Source organism: Triticum urartu, chromosome 3 (genome assembly GCF_003073215.2).
Source record: "Triticum urartu cultivar G1812 chromosome 3, Tu2.1, whole genome shotgun sequence".
In the NCBI taxonomy this organism is placed as follows: domain Eukaryota; kingdom Viridiplantae; phylum Streptophyta; class Magnoliopsida; order Poales; family Poaceae; genus Triticum; species Triticum urartu.
The window spans coordinates 407,881,644-407,901,459 of NC_053024.1; the positions used below are offsets into that span (position 1 = coordinate 407,881,644).

The 19,816-nt window shown below is 43.9% G+C and overlaps 2 protein-coding genes across 3 annotated transcripts; both read right to left on the minus strand.

Moving 5' to 3' along the window:
* Positions 1–13,605: 13,605 nt before the first annotated feature.
* On the minus strand, positions 13,606–14,193 carry LOC125544141 (ethylene-responsive transcription factor ERF010-like). Its single transcript, XM_048707724.1, has one exon. It carries the CDS (start codon positions 14,191–14,193, stop codon positions 13,606–13,608), a length of 588 nt encoding a protein of 195 aa, XP_048563681.1.
* A 722-nt stretch (positions 14,194–14,915) lies between these two features.
* On the minus strand, positions 14,916–19,723 carry LOC125544138 (polypyrimidine tract-binding protein homolog 1-like). Of its 2 annotated transcripts, XM_048707720.1 has the most exons (11): positions 19,254–19,723; positions 18,657–18,866; positions 17,056–17,118; positions 16,823–16,896; positions 16,652–16,747; positions 16,392–16,449; positions 16,225–16,320; positions 16,069–16,150; positions 15,874–15,986; positions 15,067–15,714; positions 14,916–15,036 (listed from the first exon to the last, which is right to left on the minus strand). In XM_048707720.1, exons 1-10 carry the CDS (start codon positions 19,434–19,436, stop codon positions 15,112–15,114), a joined length of 1,578 nt encoding a protein of 525 aa, XP_048563677.1. In that variant the 5' UTR covers positions 19,437–19,723; the 3' UTR covers positions 14,916–15,036; positions 15,067–15,111. The 2 variants fall into 2 exon arrangements, with proteins under 2 accessions (XP_048563677.1, XP_048563676.1); XM_048707719.1 differs by having other exon boundaries at positions 14,916–15,714; positions 19,254–19,722.
* Positions 19,724–19,816: the final 93 nt, after the last annotated feature.

The window sequence follows — 19,816 nt, forward strand, 5'->3', positions numbered from 1 at the left end:
CATGGGCGGGGCGGCGCGGCTCGACTCGGGGCTCCAGGGGGGCCCCGGGTGGCTATTTAAACGGGGAAGGGGGGCGGCGGCCTGGCTTTGGGAGGGGGCCGGGCGGCACGGGCGGCTCCGGCTCGGACTCTAAGTCCGGCGGCAGCTCGGCGCAGGAGGCGGCGGCTCCTGGCGGGCCGGCCTGGCTGGGCTGGGCCTTTGGCCCAGTCAGGCGCGGGTTTTTTTTAAATAAATTTCGCCGGACTAAAAAAAATTCTAGGAAAATAAATAAAAATCTAAAATGCCAAAGCAAATTTTCACCGTCTAAATAAAATATTTAGAACAGGATGAACATTTTCTTGGCCCTAAATGCAATTTTTGAAAACGTGCAATTTTTCCTAAATTCAAAAAACAACGAAAAACTCTGAAATAAAACTTATTTGATTTTATTATTAAATCCTCAATATTTCTTTATTTTGGGGAAGTCATTTTATTCCCTCTCTCATATTTTTTTGTAATAGAAATAATTGAAGATAAAATAAATAAAATCAAATGATCCTATTTTTTCAAAATTTGAGAAAACTCAAATATGAAAATGACGAAATCCCCAACTCTCTCCGAGGGTCCTTGAGTTGCATGAAATTTCTAGGATCAACCAAAATGCAATAAGTATGATATGCAATGATGATCTAATGTATAACATTCTAAATTAAAAATTTGGGATGTTACATGGAAGCACAAGTAGTATCTCTACTTGGTGCAAGGAATTTGGCTAGCATGAGGGGGAAAGGCAATCTCAACGTGTTGGATGATCCATGACAATATAATTTATTTCGGATGTAAGAAAACATAACCCATTACGTTGTCTTCATTGTCCAACATCAACGTTTTAGCATATCATATTTTAATGAATGCTCACAATCATAAAAGATGTCCAAGATAGTATATTTATATGTGAAAACCTCTCTTTATTTATTACTTCCTATTAATTGCAACGATGCCGAAAACTATGTTTGTCAACTCTCAACAACTTTTATTCATAATACTCTTTATATGTGAAGTCATTACTCTCCATAAGATCAATATGATCTTTTTTTTCTTTTTTTTCTTTTATTCCCTCAAGATCATAGCAAGATAACCAAGCCCTCGACTCAAGACTAATCTTTATTATATATAGCTCACAGACTCTATTACATAGATAATGATCAACACAAAAACTCAAAGCTAGATCATACTAAACTTTATTCTACTAGATCAAGATATAACCAAAAGGATCGAACTAAGAAAAACGATAAAGATAGAAGTGTGATGGTGATATGATACCGGGGCACCTCCCCCAAGCTTGGCAGTCGCCAAGGGGAGTGCCCATACCCATGTATTTATGTCTCTTTCTTCGGAGGTGGTGATGATGGAGTTGTTTATGATGTAGTCTTGGCGTCCATCTTCCAAGGCATGGGCTCACCATCATAGAAGGATGATCGAGTCTCCTGGATCCTCAAATCTGTAGCCAAACTCATCCTCTTGAATCTATATTTATACTCACGGTTTTGGTTTTGCAGGTCATAGATCTGGGCTTGGGGGTGCTCGATTTTCTCGTGAAGCTTGAAGATGGTCTCCCCAATGTTCTTGGAATATAGCTTGTGGTTGTTGGTGAACTCCGTGATCATCATGTGGTTGGCGTTGAGTCCACGTTCCACCATCCCCATCCCCTGGCACTTGAAAACTTGTTGCTCCATTGCTTCGAGTCTTGTCTCCACGCTTCCGGTCCTCCTTGGTCCCTCAACATCGCGGATGTGCAGCACCCCCTCATGCATCTCAATGGTTTGAGGGTGTTGCAGCACCTCCGCGAGGTAGGGGTTGATGACCTTCTCAAAAAATTTGTCCTTGGGGGAGCTTGAAGACGTCATGGTGATCTAGATCTGTCAGAAAAATAGCTCAAAACAAAAGCAGAGGATTTTGTCGTGGTACCGTGGTCAAAACCTTCGGGAGATTATATAATGAATTTTTACCGACCAAAAGAAATATCGTGCAAGAAAACGGAATCCGGAGGGCACACGAGGTGCCCACGAGGCAGGGGGCGCGTCGTCCACCCTCGTGGATGCCTCTTGTCCTTTCCGTACTACTTCTTATTTTCTTATTTTCTTAAGTATTCCAAAACGGAGAAAAATTGTTGTTAGAACTATTTTGGAGTCGGTTTACTTACCGTACCTCATACCTATTCCTTTGCGGAGTCTGAAACTTTCTGGAAAGTGTCCCTTATGTACTCCTCCAGGGTTACGGTGTCAATAAAATTGGTTTCAACATTTATGGGATTACCTGAGATACAATGCTTGATTCTTTGACCGTTCACCACCTTCGAATTTGTGCCTTGGAAGTTGTTGATTTTTATGGCACCGGAATGATAGACCTCCTCGATAACGCAAGGACCTTCCCATTTAGAAGGAGTTTTCCTGCAAAAAAATCTTAAACGAGAGTTGTATAACAAAACATAATCACCTACATTAAACTCATGCTTTTGTATCCTTTTGTCATGACATCTTTTAACTTTTTCTTTAAACAGTTTGGCATTCTCATAGGCCTGGGTTCTCCACTCATCAAGTGAGCTAATGTCAAATAGTCTCTTCTCACCGGCAAGTTTGAAATCGTAATTGAGCTCTTTAATGTCCCAATATGCCTTATGTTCTAGCTCGAGAGGTAAGTGACATGCTTTTCCATAAACCATTTTATACGGAGACATACCCATAGGATTTTTATATGCAGTTCTATAGGCCCCTAATGCATCATCAAGTTTCTTGGACCAATTCTTTCTAGATCTATTAACAGTCTTTTGAAAAATTAAATTAATCTCTCTATTACTCAGTTCTACTTGACCACTAAACTATGGGTAGTATGGAGATGCAATTCTATGATTAACATCATACTTCACAAGCATTTTACGAAAAGCACCATGAATAAAATGTGAACCACCATCAGTCATTAAGTATCTAGGGACTCCAAACCTCGGAAAAACAACTTGTTTAAGCATATTAATAGAGGTGTTATGATCAGCACTACTAGTTGGAATAGCTTCTACCCACTTAGTAACGTAATCAACAACAACTAAATATGTGTATACCCATTAGAGGAAGGAAATGGTCCCATATAATCAAAGCCCCAAACATCAAATGGTTCAATAACAAGTGAATAGTTCATAGGCATTTCTTGACGTCTACTAATATTACCAATTCTTTGACATTCATCACAAGACAAGACAAACTTACTGGCATCTTTGAAAAGAGTAGACCAATAAAAACTGGATTGCAATACCTTATGTGCAGTTCTATCTCCAGCGTGGTGTCCTCCATAAGCCTCGAAGTGACACTTGCGTAGGATCTATTCCTGTTCATGCTCAGGTACACAACGTCTAATAACACCATGTACTCCTTTATAAAGGTGTGGGTCATCCCAGAAGTAATGTCTCAAATCATAGAAAAACTTTTTCTTTTGCTGGTATGTGAAACTAGGTGGTATAAATTTAGCAACAATGTAATTAGCATAATCAGCATACCATGGAGAAGTACAAGAAGCATTTATGATAGCTAATTGTTCATCAGGAAAACTATCATCAACAGGGAGTGGGTCATCAAGAACATTTTCTAACCTAGACAAGTTGTCTGCAACGGGGTTCTCAGCTCCCTTCCTATCAATAATATGCAGATCAAATTCTTGTAGCAAGAGAACCCATCTAATAAGCCTAGGCTTTCTTTTCCATAAGGTATTTAATAGCAGCATGATTAGTGTGAACAATTACTTTAGAATCAACAATATAAGGTCTGAACTTATCATAAGCAAATACAACTAAAATTCTTTTTCAGTAGTAGCATAATTTCTCTGGGCACTGTCTAGAGTTTTACTAGCATATTGGATAACATTTAATTTCTTATCAACTCTTTGTCCTAGAACAGCACCTACAACATAATCACTAGCATCACACATAATTTCAAAGGGTGAATTTCAATCATGTGGCTGAACAATAGGTGCAGAAATCAAGGCTTTCTTAAGTATTTCAAATGCTTCTACACAATCATCATCGAAGATAAAAGGAACATCTTTTTGTAAGAGATTAGTCAGAGGCCTAGAAATCTTTTAGAAGTCTTTAATGAACCTCCTATAAAAACCGGCATGACCAAGGAAACTTCTTATACCTTTAATGTCCTTAGGACATGGTATCTTTTCAATAGCATCAACTTTAGCTTTATCAACTTCAATACCTCTTTCAGAAATTTTATGCCTCAAGACAATACCTTCATTAACCATAAAGTGGCACTTCTCCCAATTCAAGACAAGATTAGTTTCTTCACATCTCTGCAAAACTCGATCAAGGTTGCTTAAGCAATCATCAAAAGAAGTTCCATACATGGAGAAATCGTCCATGAAAACCTCAACAATCTTTTCACAAAAGTTAGAGAATATAGCAGTCATACATCTTTGAAAGGTAGCAGGTGCATTACATAAACCAAAAGGCATACGTCTATAAGCAAAGGTACCAAAAGGGCAAGTAAAAGTGGTATTTTCCTGATCCTCTTTCGACACAGGTATTTGAGAGAAACCAGAATAACCATCTAGAAAGCAAAAATGTGTATGTTTGGATAATCTTTCTAGCATTTGATCAGTAAACGGTAAAGGGTAAAGATCCTTTCTAGTAGATTTATTTAATTTGTGGAAATCAATTACCATTCTATAACCTGTAACAATTATTTGTGGGATCAATTCGTCTTTATCATTAGGAACAACATTAATACCTCCCTTCTTAGGGACACAATGGACAGGATTTACCCACTGACTATCAGCAACAGGATAAATTATACCTGCCTCCAGAAGTTTTAGTATTTCATTTCTTACCACTTCTTTCATCTTAGGATTTAACCGTCGTTGGTGATCAACAACCGGTTTAGCGTCTTTCTCCAAAAAAAATTTGTGATGGCATAAAGTGGGACTAATGTCCTTAAGATCATCAAGAGTATATCCAATAGCAGCACGGTGCTTCTTCGGAGTTTTCAATAATTTCTCTTCTTCCTGCTCGGAAAGGTTAGCACTAATAATAACAGGATATATCTTCTTTTCATCAAGACAAGCATATTTAAGAGTATCAGGTAATGGTTTAAGCTCAAACACGGGATCACCCTTGGGTGGAGGAGGATCCCCTGGAATTTCAACAGGCAAGTTGTGTTTCAAAATAGGCCCATGTTTAAAGAATACTTCATCTATTTCCCTTCTTTCATTCATAAACATATCATTTTCATGGTCTAGCAAATATTGTTCTAAAGGATCATTAGGAGGCATGGCAATAGAAGCAAGACCAATGATTTCATCTTTACTAGGCAATTCTTTATCATGGGGTTGTCTACAAAATTTAGCAAAATTAAAATCATGAGACATATCCCCTAAACCAACAGTAACAATATCCTTTTTGCAGTCTATCTTAGCATATCCCCTAAACCAAATATAATGGGACAAAAGTCATCTTGTGGGGAAGCAAGAACAAGAAAATCAGTAGGATATTTAATTTTCCCACACAAGACTTCAACATCTCTAATAATCCCAACTGGTGAAATAGTATCTCTATTGGCATGCTTAATAGTAACATCAATATCTTCTATCTCAGCAGGTGCAATATCATGCATAATTTCTTCATATAAAGTATAAGGTATTGCACTGACACTAGCACCCATATCACATAAGGCATGATAAAAGTGATATCCTATTTTAACAGAAACAACAGGCATGCCAACAACAGGTCTATGTTTATTTTTAGTATCGGGTCTAGCAATTCTAGCAGCTTCATCACAGAAGTAAATAACATGCCCATCAATATTATCGACCAAGAGATCCTTAACCATAGCAATACTAGGTTCAACTTTAATTTTCTCAGAGGGTGTAGGTGTTATAGCATTACTCTTATGAACCACAGTTGAAGCTTTAGCATGATCCTTTATTCTAACAGGGAAAGGTGGTTTCTCAATATAAGCGGTAGGAACAATAGGATCAACATTATAAGTGATAGTCTTTTCTTCAACTTTAATAGGTTCGGCTACTTTTACTTCAATAGGAGGATGATATTTAAAAAAATTCTCCTTAGGGAGATCAACATGAGTAGCAAATGATTCACAGAAAGAAGCTACTATCTCAGAGTCAAGTCCATATTTAGTGCTAAATTCACGAAAAGCATCGGTATCCATAAAAGATTTAACACAATCAAACTTAGGTGTTATACCTGACTCCTTACCTTCGTCGAGTTCCCAATCTTCAGAGTTGCGTTTAATTCTTTCCAATAAATCCCATCTGAATTCAATAGTCTTCATCATGAAAGAACTAGTACAAGAAGTATCGAGCATGGAGCGATTATTGAGAGAAAGTCGAGCATAAATTTTTTGAATAATAATTTCTCTTGAGAGATCATGATTGGGGAATGAATATAACATTGACTTAAGCCTCCCCCAAGATTGAGCGATACTTTCTCCTTCGCGAGGCCAAAAATTATGTATAATTACGATCACGATGAACCAGATGCATAGGATAAAACTTCTGATGAAATTCCAATTTCAATCGGTTGTAGTTCCACGATCCAATATCATCACATAGCCTAAACCATGTCAGTGCCTTTCCCTTAAAAGATAAAGGGAAGACCTTCTTCTTGATAACATCCTCGGGCATACCTACAAGCTTAAATAATCCACAAACTTCATCCACATAGATTAGGTGCATATCAGGATGTAATGTTCCATCTCCTGTAAAAGGATTAGCTAGCAGTTTCTCTATCATACCTGAAGGAATTTCAAAGTAAACATTTTCAGTAGGTTGAGGAGAAACTCTTTGCTCTACTGGTTGGGGTGAAGATACCCTGAACAAGCCCCTCAAAGGATTATTTTCCATAGTAACAGGTGACAGTAAATTTCAGCACACTATATAAATTTTTCCTTACTAAATTCCACCTACCAAAGGCGCTTCACTCCCCGGCAACGGCGCCAGAAAATAGTCTTGATGACCCACAAGTATAGGGGATCTATCGTAGTCCTTTAGATAAGTAAGAGTGTCGAACCCAACGAGGAGCAGAAGGAAATGACAAGCAGTTTTCAGTAAGGTATTCTCTGCGAACACTGAAATTATCGGTAACAGATAGTTTTGTGATAAGGTAATTCGTAACGGGTAACAAGTAAAAAAAAGTAAACAAGGTGCAGCAAGGTGGCCCAATCCTTTTTGTAGCAAAGGACAAGCCTGGACAAACTCTTATATAAAGGAAAGCACTCTCGAGGACACATGGGAATTATCGTCAAGCTAGTTTTCATCATGCTCATATGATTCACGTTCGTTACTTTGATAATTTGTTATGTGGGTGGACCGGTGCTTGGGTACTTCCCTTCCTTGGACAAGCATCCCACTTATTATTAACCCCCCTCACAAGCATCCGCAATTACGAAAGAAGAACTAAGGTAAACCTAACCATAGCATGAAACATATGGATCCAATCAGCCCCTTACGAAGCAACGCATAAACTAGGGTTTAAACTTCTGTCACTCTAGCAACCCATCATCTACTTATTACTTCCCAATGCCTTCCCCTACACCCAAACAATGGTGAAGTGTCATGTAGTCGACGTTCACGTAACACCACTAGAGGAAAGACAACATACATCTCATCAAAATATCGAACGAATACCAAATTCACATGACTACTTATAACAAGACTTCTTCCATGTCCTCAGGAACAAACATAACTACTCACAAATCATATTCATGTTCATAATAAGAGGGGTATTAATGTGCATAGAGGATCTGAACATATAATCTTCCACCGAATAAACCAACTGGCATCAACTACAAGGAGTAATCAACACTACTAGCAACCCACGGGTACCAATCTGAGGTTTTGAGACAAAGATCGGATACAAGAGATGAACTAGGGTTTGAGAGGAGACGGTGCTGGTGAAGATGTTGATGGAGATTGACCCCCTCCCGATGAGATGATCGATGGTGACAATCTCCCCCTCCCGGAGGGATGTTTTTCCAGCAAAACAGCTCCGCCGGAGTCCTAGATTGGTTCCGCCAAGGTTCCGCATCGAGACGACGGCGCTTCATCGCGAAAGCTTCCTTCTGATTTTTTTTCCAGGGCAAAAGACACCTTATACCAGAAGATAGGCATCGGGGGGCTTTCAGGTGGCCCACGAGGCAAGGGAGCGCGCCCTCCACCCTCGTGGATAGTGGGTGGCCCCCCTCTGGTGCTTTCTTTGCCCAATATTTTTAATATATTCCAAAACTGACTTTCGTGGAGTTTCAGGACTTTTGGAGTTGTGCATAATAGGTCTCTAATATTTGCTCTTTTCCATCCCAGAATTCCAGCTGCCAGCATTCTCCCTCTTCATGTAAACCTTGTAAAATAAGAGAGAAAAGGCATAAGTATTGTGACATAATGTGTAATAAAAGCCCATAATGCAATAAATATCGATATAAAAGCATGATGCAAAATGGACGTATCAATCCACGAGGGGATCTTCCCGTGAGGGGTCTTGAATCCAAGGTGGATGTTCTCTGTAGAGGATGCAATCTCTCTCGTGGAGTAGATCTGTATGGATGAGCAAAGCTCTATCTCTAAATGAGCTAATCCTTTACTAACCCCAACTAGAAGGAGGTGGAGGAGTAGATATAGTCTAGGGCCACGAAGGAGTAAGTGAGGAGGGGATACATGGGCCTTTGGCCCGGTTAGGCACGCACATGTGTTGGACGTCCGGGCTGGGGGCCGGATGTCCGAGGTCTCGGCCGGATGTCCGGGCTGAAGTGGAGGTTCAGTTGCTCTCTGGATACGTCGGCGCCGGATATCCGCGGGAGATGCCGGATGTTCGGGCTGTCGGGAGGCGCCGGATGTCCGGGGCTGGCGTCGGATGTCCGTCCGCTGAAGCTTGTTCGTCCGACTGTTGGGGCAGCTCCTGCGCGGCTGCCCACACGTCGGATGTCTGGCCTCTGGCCCGGATGTCCGGCCGTTGTAGCTTCAGCAGCCCTGTCTTCTTCCGTCGTCGCTTCCAGGCTTCCCTCCCGGATGGTGTAGTTGTTCCTTGGCGCTTGCACTCCTCCTTAACATCGGTGAAGCACTGACAATACCTATGCATGCACATGGGAGAAGTGTCAAGTAGTATACCATCCTCGAAGGGGTCAAGTGAGCACGTGTAAAGGAGATGATTCACCTTTGTGTATGTGAAGTAGATGTCGCACGTGTCACTCACCGAATGGACTCTTGACATGGTGATGTCCATAGGATGCTCCGCATCACTGTAGTTTATCACCATTTGCCACCTTGACAGATAAGGGATCAGATAGTTTTTTTGGTGTTAGCTTAATCTTGTCCAGCAAGGCCTGATCAACAAAAGTGTGTGTACTACCAGAATCCAACAACAGTAACACCACTTGGTTTCCAATCAGTGCTCTGAACTATATAGTTTTTGATGAGTAGCACCTGACAAGGCATGGACAGGAATAGTAGCACATTCCTCTTGCTGGTCATACAACAGTGCATCTAACACGGCATCAGAAATGATCTCATGGGGATTCATAGCTTCCACTGACTTAAGCATGTCCAGGACTGTACTTCTCCCCACACCCATAACATAGCCCATTGGCTCTTCTGTACTCTTTAAGCTACTTAGCTTTCCACAACTCACCTGGTGCAAACGCACTTCTAGAGTCCTGTCTACCAGTGATTTTTTTGGATAAGTAGTTTTACTACCCTTGTTTTGTTGCAGTAACCTCTCCTGGACTTGAGCATATAGTGCAGTTTGCTAAACAGATTCAGGTAACTCCATTCCCACTGCAGCTCTCAATTCCTCTTTTAAACCCATGAGAAATCTTGTGACCAATAAGGTGTCACTCAGCTGAGGCTCATACAACCTGATGCTATATACCAACTGGTGGAATTTATTTTTGTACTCCTCTATAGTACCCCACTGTTTCAGCCTGAGTAGTGATTGCAGCAGCTCTCTATGCACATTAACATCAAACTTAGCAAGCAGTCTCACTGACTGAAACCAATGTGCTGCATTATCTACTAGATTCAGAGATGCATATGCCACCCGGAAACTGTCTGGAATGTTGTACAATTGGAAAAATGCCTCACACTGATCAATCCAGACCCTAGCCCCTGTACCATCAAATTTTGGAAAATCCATTTTGGGCATCCAATTCCTCTTCCTAGTCGCTTCATCACACTGAACATGTTCTTCTTGCTCTCCACTAGGGTATGGGTTGTTGACATGTACCTGATGTGGCCGGTGCGGAGTCCTTGTCGTGGAACCTTGGGATGCTGGTGCTGCTCCCAGCAACCCGTCTGGAGCGGTGGAACTTGAGGAACAGTCCCTCCCTTAGCTGCGACCGGAGCACTCTGTTTCATCGACTGAACTTGCTCCTACTGTACCTTGCCCAATGTGTCACATGAGAGATTTACCTTCACTTGAACCTGATCCAAGCGTTGCGACTGCTCCTCCAGTTTTGCATCCAGCGCCTCCAATTGGTTGCAGATCTCCACCACTTTCGCCAACTTGCTCTGCTCGGCGCAGATCCCCGCGAACTCCTTCAACATGCGCTCCTGGAAGAGCTCCATCTCGCGCGTGATGTGCTTCGTCTGGGCGCCGGGTTTGAACGCAGTCGTGTCGTTCCTCTCTGAAGTAACCCACCTCAGGTCAGGGATTACATCGATCGAACCCTAAGGTGATCGGAGACCGTCGCCTCGGAATTTTCCGGGTACGCTCTCGAGAACATGGAAGAAGGCCATAGATCAGTCGCTCTGATACCAGATTGTAACGCCCTTGCCGTTGGCCACGAGGGACCGTCGGATTTGGGGCTCGTCACCCGTGAGATCGGTGAGGAGAGGGGCTAGACGGTGGGAGAGATGCGGACGCAAGCGAGTGAGAGAGAGAAAGAGATAAGCTCAGGGAAATGAGATTCAAATTCAATACATTGATACCCGTACACGCCAGCCACTCGAGCTTATATCTGCTGGTTACATTCATGGGCCTCAGCCCGTTTACTCACCCGGCCCAACTCAACTACACACAGTCCAACGCCTATTCAAACCTCCCGCCACTACGCTTCCACCTTGGCACAACGAATATGTCTTCCTGGCTGTTTCACTGCCAGTGTCAATAGGTGCATACTGACACATGTGCATCAAACGTCCACGCGCTAGTTCAAACGGATAGTCTGCATCAAACATCTACAAGTTCAAACGGACAGTAAGCCGAAATTTATGCAAACTTGGATGAATTTTAAGAAAGTTTCACATATTACATTCAAACTGGATGATATTTAGCAAGTTCACCTAAATTTTAGAAAATAAACTATGTGGGCGATATTTAACAAGTTCACCTGATTTTTTTAAATACGTGAGGTACCAGACATGACCTCGTACGTATCCTGCCTTGGCCGGCGGCTCCTTCAGTCGTCATCCCCTCCATCGTTGTCGAAGTCGGAGTCGTTGTGGGTCTTCCAAAGACGGAAGGGAGCGTAGGGGTTGCGGTAGTCGTGATGGTCCGCCAAACTGGCGCTCGCGGGAGCCGATCAGATGCCTTCGCCTCCTGGTGCAGGTGCTCGTCCTGGCGATGACGGTCAGCCGTGGGTGTCTTGCCCTTGCCGCCAAGGACATGGGTGGCGCGTTCGAAGTCACCCAACCCCACTTTGAGGAGCAACCGTGAACGCCTTGCCCTTGCCGCCAAGGGCACGGGTGGCGCGCTTGGAGTTGGCCAGCCCCGTCTGCTCGGTGATCCTAGACTGGCCCTTGGCCTAGGCCAATGCGAGGTTGGGTTGGCGAGCTCCCAGTCCAATGTAGCAAACATGGCCGGCGCGTGTTGCATCGTTCCCATGGCGTGGCCTTGGATGCCACCTTCTTGGCCGCCGTCATGGTGTGTGACGACGTGTTGCCGCGGTCACGACCGAGGTACTGTAGGAGGCGTCCGCGCGTGTTCACAAGCTCCGAGGAGGACGCGTCCTCCACGGCATTGTTGTGAAGCACAAAAAACACAATTGTGGTCGAGAAGGGCGGTTGCATTATCACTTGCAATATGAACTATCCTTCACAAAACGAAAAATCCCGTGTCATTGCTTATTGCCATCTCCCATCTCCAATCAAGAATGTCTACCAATAGTGACATGGACGAGCGTAGCGGTTAAAAGAGGCGGTAGAGCTTACGGGAGGGGTGTACCCAATCTACATATACTCCTAGGATAAGGAATCTATTTGCATCAATGAAATGGGTGTGCATACTCGCAGGGAGAGGCACAACTTACTTGTCAAGGTGAAGTCACAAAGGTGATGTAGCTGATTAGCTATCTGCGGAGCGTAGGAGCATATCAATGTACATTATATATTATTTTTCTTCTGTTTATCAATCTATTTCGACGAACCTGAAATCTTGGGATTCTAGAAACAAAGTTTCCTAAATCCATGGGTTAATTAGAGTAGGCAAACAAGATTTTATATGGTTAAACGGTTTTCTAGTTTATAAAGATTGAGTTTTGTGTATCCTCCCTATGAAAACAACGCCTTAGATAAGAGGGTATAAGAGGGCACTTGGATCTTTTGGTGCCGGTATTGGCAGGCCAGTTGCCCTCTTGCTTGAACTTATGTGAAGTAAAATTTTACTTTCTCTGTCCGGGTTTATTAGGCCTAAAGACAACTTCTCTTCGAGCAAGACATATAGTAATTTGCTCACACTAATTCTTTCATTCCACTTCAATGCACTCTCTCACATGCATGCAGCCAATGAAAAAGCACGCTTGAAGTGTATTAATTTCCCAGTCATGGCACCAATAACAACGGCTTTCAATGCAACCAACGAAATGATTGCATGCATGCACCTTTCCAAAACGAGACCTTATAAAAAGGGACATGTTTGTGATACTGAGAGGTCTAATAAACCCGGACGGAGGGAGTAGGAAATTTCACGTTCAACTCTCGTTGTTTTCGCCATGTTGTTGCTGACATACACAACCATTCCATTAATGTTGCCTTCCCGCCCGCATCCTTGACACGGTACTCGATGTGGGCCTCCCTCCGACATTTCCGACTTGCTAAGGAGGTCGCCGCCTTGAGCGGACCATCCGTCGTGGCCTCCTCCTCCTTCTCCCGTGGCATCCTGCCACACCGCCTCCCAAGATGGACAGATAGAGTAGAAATAAGAAAAGGAAAATGACCTATAGTTTCTAATCTGGAAGTATTCAAAAAATTTAATACTCCCTCGATTCATATTAATTGTCGCTGATTTAGTACAAATCTATATTAAATCAAGGACAACTAATAGAGAACCCTTTAAAACCATACAGAGGCTATTGGTTTTAGAGCATCTCCAATAGATGGTCCAAAATTTGGCGGTCCAAAACCGAAGATGTAAAATTTGGACCGTCAAAAAGTGCGTTTTGGAGCTCCGAAAAAAGCTCAACTCCAACAGATGGTCCAAATTAATAGTCCAAAAGAGCAACTCCAATAGATGGTCCAAAATGAAGATGTAAAACGACATACTACTAGTCCATTCAACATAGTTCAAACATCAAATTCAATATCGTTTCATACATCAACTTCAACTACTACTTATTCAAACTACTAGATAAACTACTCCTCATCGGAGCTACGGAACTGCTCCCAGAACTCCTCCTTCGTCGGGTCGTCGCACCCCTCATCCTCCTCATCCTCCTCCGAGAAGTCTGCCCAGTCCTCCTCGGAAGATGACTCGATGGGGATCACCGTCGAGGGACCGGCCTCATCCTCCTTCTTCGACCCCTTCTTCTTCTGTTCCGCCTCACGCTTCCAGTAGTACTCTATCTCGGCCTGGACGTACTCCGGATGCTCCCGAGCAAACCTCGCCATCGCCTCCTCATCGGTTTCGCCAGCACTGACGACAACCGACGGCTTCTTCGTCTTTTTCTTCTTCATCGTGATCTCCTTCATGTTGATGCCCTGCGGCACAAGTATCTCCGCTTCCGCCCGACTCTCGATCTCTGGAAATTTGAGGTGCGACCGAGGCCTCTCGGCACGCCACACCGCCACGTCGTAGGCACGCGCGACCTCGTGGGCGGAGGGGTACGTGCCGATCCACCAACGCCTTCCGGCGTCGGAGAACTCCACACCCCAGTTGCCGGAGGGCTTCTGCCTCACGCCGAAGAAACCCGACTTGCCCTTCGGCGTCTTCTTCGGCGACATCGGGAGCGGCGTGCGGCCGGGGCGGTGGCGGACGGAGCCGGGCGGGGCGGATCTGCGGGGACGCGGTGGCGGGCGGGGCGGTGGCGGAGCTGCGGGGCGGCGGTCGGCGGGGCGGGCGGGCGGCAACGCGGCGTAGAAACAGCGGCGGGCGATGGGGCCGGATCCGCGGCGGGCGGGTTGCGGGGCGGCGTGGAAACAGCGGCGAGGGACGGGGCGGCACCGGATCTGATGCGTGCGGCGTGCGGCGGCGGGGTGTGGAGGCGGCGGACGAGCAGGAGGTCGCGGGCGGGAACGGAAATGAAGTGGCGATTGGGTGTTCACGGGCGGCGGCTGGTTTTGGACCAGATGCTTCTCGTGATGTATATTTGCATCGCGAGGTGTTGCATTTTACATCATGAAGAGACCGCGGTCCATTTCTTTTTGCATATGGACCGTCTGTTGGAGCAGTGTTTTTTGTCCCAAATGGTCCAAAGGTTAATTATATTTACATTTGGACCATCTATTGGAGATGCTTTTAGAGTGTTTGATTGATAGAGTTACTCTAAACTCCTGAACTCTTGATCGCCACGCTGCTGTGACCTTTTAACCATGAATATTCTGTTCCATTCCCTGGCACCGCCCAAAGGCTCCTCCCTCGCCAGGTTAGGTTAAAGGCCACAGAAACGAATAGTTTGCAGCCAACACCATTTTCTCCAATAATAAGAATGAAATGATACAATCCATAGCCAAAGCATTTCACTACAGAATAATTATGTATGCCCACTTGTTTCTGCCACATGTGCACCAAAATTCCTGAGCACACGACTACGAAGTCAGAAGCCCCATTAAAATGGTCACCGGCAAGTACTCGCACTCTTTTCGCAAAAAAAAAAAGTACTCGCACTCGCACATGCGGTTTCTTACATACACATAAACTAGCTAACGGTTATACGGATGAAGCGGCCTACCAAATGGAGGATACTGACCTCCCTGCCCGGGGAAGCCCATCATCTGCGGCCCGGCGCCAGGAGGAAACTGCTGATTGCCATATACTGGAAACTGCGGCATTGATTGCATATGACCTTGTGGAAACGGCGGGCCTCTATAACCTGGACCTTGCATCATTTGAGGACCCGGAGGTAGCTGCTGCCTTCCATGGCCAGGGAATGACATCGCTTGATGGTTGGGCATCTGTTGATTTCCTTGGCCTGAATGCTGTGACATTTGAGCTTGATTTGGGCCTTGCGGGAACCCTGGGGCTCCATAGCCTTGTAGGACTCCCTGGCTGGCGTATTGTTGAGGTCCACCTGAAGCAGTTTGTGGGTGTGGCTGACTGGAAGGAAGGGATGGTGCTCCTGGTGTTGCCAGAATAGATGTAGTCCCTGGTGCTGCTACTACATCAGCTGCTGTGGAAGGAGCACTGCTGTATGGTGGCGCAGTAGAGCCAGCAGCAAGCATTGGCTGAGGCCCAAGAATGGAAGGTTCATGGTTAGCTGGAGCACTGTTCCCCCCAGTGTAATCTCGACCTCGCTCATTGTTGATCTGAAACAAGATAAAAACATCACCAAGGATTTAACATCTGATATTACTAGTTCATATGGCACAAGTAGTTTTGCCTGGTGCATCGAAATCTTTATTCCCCAGCACAATGGTGCATTTTGTTATACCAAATTTGGACATAACGAGGGAGTGGTGCATTACCCTAACATTAAGATCAGTATGGCGTGAAAACGCGAGGTGAAGCTTGCAATATCCACCTTCATAGATGCTGTGTCCTTCTAATGCTTCTCTTGCTTTAACTGCAGTTTGAATATCTGCAACAAAGGCGTAAAAGTTTGAGAGACATGCTGCACACTAAAAACTTTTTGAGTTTTGTGTACTTGCAATTTGTTTTACCTGGATACTGGATTAGTGCATGGAAGCCAGAGTTCTTCTCAAAAATAGCAATCTTTTGTACAAACCCAAAAGCAGAGAAGACCTGCCAATTACAGGAACAAATGGTTGGTGTCATGTGTTTTACATATGATGATTTCACAGTATTTAATACATTACCTCGTGAAGAGCATCAATTGTAACAATATACTGCATATTCTCAACTGACGCAAGCAGAACATTGCTCTCTGGCTCCTCCTTCTTCCCATCCTGGGCCTAAACCAACCACTACGTTAGCATAAGAAAAATACCAAATCATATATAGGCACGGAGGTTAGAAGTATTACCACTCCAGATCCATCAATAGCAGAAGGTGCAAGGGGAAGGTATGGGTTTGTATAATCCCTAAAGAGGAAAAGAAACCAATAAGTGAGGAGTGAGGATCTTTCAACGCCAAAATGAGAGCAAATAGTTAAACAGTAGCTTAGTGTCATAGGGTAATAGAATATAATGAGACAAACAATTATTTTGCCCATGTTTGTAGTGAGAAAAAATTGGTAGGTGAATGTGACGAACGTTCATGAAGCAGCAAGACAGCAATTCTTACCTACTCCTATGACTCTGAAACTTGACATTTAGAACAGAGTGTGCTGAATAATTGATTCTTAAAGTGCAGGACCCATCAAGTTCTGGAAGCAAGTAGCTGCAGCAGAAGCATAAATAGTTATCCATCAGTCTTGAAAAATAGTACAATAGAAATATAACCTGAGAACAATACCTAGGAATGCATCTGCCATCCAGAGCAGCTTTTGCAGATGACGCGGTCTCAGCATCAGAAAATTGTATCAACGCCTATAAGACAGGGATAAAAAACATAATTCCATATAAAACCTACCAGGACAAAGAAAAGGAAATCATGCTGCTTGTTCTTAAAAAGAGAAACCATCATGCAAGATTTGAAGGGATGATCAGATGAGAACTGTTACTAAATGAGTACAAGTAAACCCTCACCTGATAACCAGATGCCTTTTCAAAGGTAGCAATCTTGTGAACATATCCAAAAGCAGAAAATACCTGGGTAAACAAAGTTCGGTTGTCAATATGACAAGTACAATAATGTAGTAAAACCAATTGCATGCATTTAGATAAAATGGAAAGACAAGCAAGCTTAAGTCAGGAAATAAGCTACAAAGGCCAACTAATATCTGAATGCAGAGTGTCACAAAGACTCAATTATAAAGCATGAAGAAAAGCACAGAAGCATACAAGGTAAATTCCTCACTAACCATGACACTCACGGGGTAGAGTTTGAAGGCAAGTTTTGAGGTTTTACTAGCAGATCATTTTTTCAAAAGGAGTCTTCTAAACCGCTAAAAATACAAAAAGATTAAATAAACCTATTATGTTTCCCCTCGCACAATTATAACCATAGAAGTTCTACTTATATTATCACCAAGTCAATACTTGCCATTTGTTAGCGTTTATAACAGATGGCCAAGAGAAGGCAGCAAGCAGCAAATCTACAAAGCATTGATATTCCAGTGCCGCTAAAAAAGGAACTACAAGTTCAGCTGAACAAGGTCCCAACACTGAAAAACAACTTTTAGGCATGTCTTCACATCAGCAAGTGATGAACTGTTAAAACAATTGCAACTCTATATAAAATTTAAAGCTCAATTGAACAGAATTGCGTACAGGTATGTCAGTCACTTGAGACTAGAGGGCATAAAGAATGACAGAAGCAGTCGCTAAAGCCAAACAAGCACAAAGTGTTCAACAAAGGATACACTGCATGTTGAGGCTTTACCAGTTAGCTCACGTACTTTCTAAAACTTTACTGATCTATAGTTATGTATAAGTATAGGCTAACTGTTCAAGGTCTCCATCATGATAACTGTTATAGGATTGTTCCATGACATCATTTCTGTGTGATGCTATTTGCCAAAATTCTTTGAGGGCGTGAATAATGTATGCATGTTTAGTAGTTTTTGGCAAAAAGATACGAATTGTTGCCTCTAGCCTATTTGTATTGAATTGTGATATAACAGGGAACCACAATTCTGGCATCTTCATCTTGTGTTTTCTTTACAGTAACGGCTTCATCTTGTCCTGGTGGCTTTCTGGAGATAGTTGTAAACAATACTATCCTCGCATCTTTATTTGTTCTTGTACACATAGTGTCAAGTACCTCGGAAACATCAAATTCAAAAAGTATTTCATGCAATCCTCATTGAGACAACATGTAAACCAACTTTTTGTCACTAACTATTACGTAGTCAACAAACATGAAGGGGGGAGGAATGGAGAGGGAGGGAGGAGGATGGGAGGGAGAGAGGGAGGGAGTGGATGTTAACATCCTAGCGGAGGATATAGTTTGAGGGAAGGGAAGGGGGTAGGGCAGCGATGAGTAAGGGAGAGGAAACGAACACACACAGTTGTTCCTGATGCGGTTGCCAGTCATGATACTCCGTGACAACGGCCTGCTAATCCATTTGGACCATGTAAAAAATGGGCTACAAGTTACTAAGGCAGTCCTGGCAAATCAAATTAATCCTGCAGACATCAGACTAAGTAAACAACAGAAATCATACTAGGACTCTTAACTTCCTTACCAAGTGTAGAACATCTATGCTCACAGCATCTGGCAGAACACCCTCCATTGTCACTAGCAAAACATTGCCTGCAGCATCCCCGGTATTCTTGCTGTTGACAATCTCCTGTCTATTGGAGTACTGAAGGTACACATTCTTGCCTCTTACCTGCGCTGGCTCCGCTGATGATGCATAGTATGATATCATAGCAATTGCCTGATTTTGGTCAGCCTGCAAAGAGAGAATGTAAAACTTAACTAGTGTTTGGTATCTGCTATGGAGCATACCAAACTACAGTCTAGACTTGTAAAAAAAAATTCCTCACATAATCAGTTAAAATTCCTTAAGACAAACTCCAGACACAATTTCCACCAAGATTGCGCTCGTTTAATTGTAAATAACATGACACCAACTCTAAAGGCCTTAACAGTTTATGAATGGCACAACTCACTGACTAAACACACGAACAGGACGGCCCCTTGCATCCCCACACTTGATACGGGAGGGAGGGGGCGGGTGGGTGGGTGGCTGAGGAACTAAACTGACTCTCAACCCAAATACGCACATAGGACGAAACTATAACGAAGATGCAATCAAGGATCTGGAAGTAATACTCACGAATTCGATGAACGCCTGGTTCCTGTTGGCGCCGACGTTGCACTTGGTGTTGACGACCTTGCCGAAGAGGCTCCCCAGCTCGGTCAGCTCCTCGTCGGTGCACTCCCACGGCAGGTTCCTCACGTGTATCACCTTCGATGGAGGCTGGGTGTACCGGAACTGCGGGTTCCCACCGGAAGCCATCCCCACTCCCCCAAAAGCTCCTCCTACCTCCCGATCTTAACTCGGCAGGTGATCGGCGATAAACAGATCCCCTTAGGAGGAAACTGTCAGTGGATACGCTCCCAACCAAGGTGCATCAAAGTAGGAGCCTGAACTTAACGGCGGCGAGCTGCGAGCGGCGAGCGGCGGTTCTCTTCGACGATGTGGAGAGGCGACAGGCCGGACCGGAGGAAGACGGGTTGGATGGATTGTCAAATCGAAAGGCTTCGGAGTTCGGAGCCTCCTGCCTAGGGTTTCGTGTGGGCTCCTGCGGGAAGAGAGAGTACGGAGGCAGCTGGGCCTCGGGCCGCCAGGCAATCTTTCGGTGGATTGTGGGCTTGGGCCATGGGGTTGCAAATCTC

Excerpts from the sequence above, each read along its gene's own strand:
- LOC125544141 (XM_048707724.1), bottom strand. The coding sequence starts at position 14,193 with ATGTCGCCGAAGAAGACGCCGAAGGGCAAGTCGGGTTTCTTCGGCGTG.
- LOC125544138 (XM_048707720.1), bottom strand. The coding sequence starts at position 19,436 with ATGGCTTCCGGTGGGAACCCGCAGTTCCGGTACACCCAGCCTCCATCG. Across the intron at positions 16,450-16,651 it reads TTTCAGAGTCATAGGAGTAG|GGATTATACAAACCCATACC; the intron begins GTAAGAATTGCT and ends TTTCCTCTTTAG. Across the intron at positions 16,151-16,224 it reads CAATTGATGCTCTTCACGAG|GTCTTCTCTGCTTTTGGGTT; the intron begins GTAATGTATTAA and ends TGTAATTGGCAG.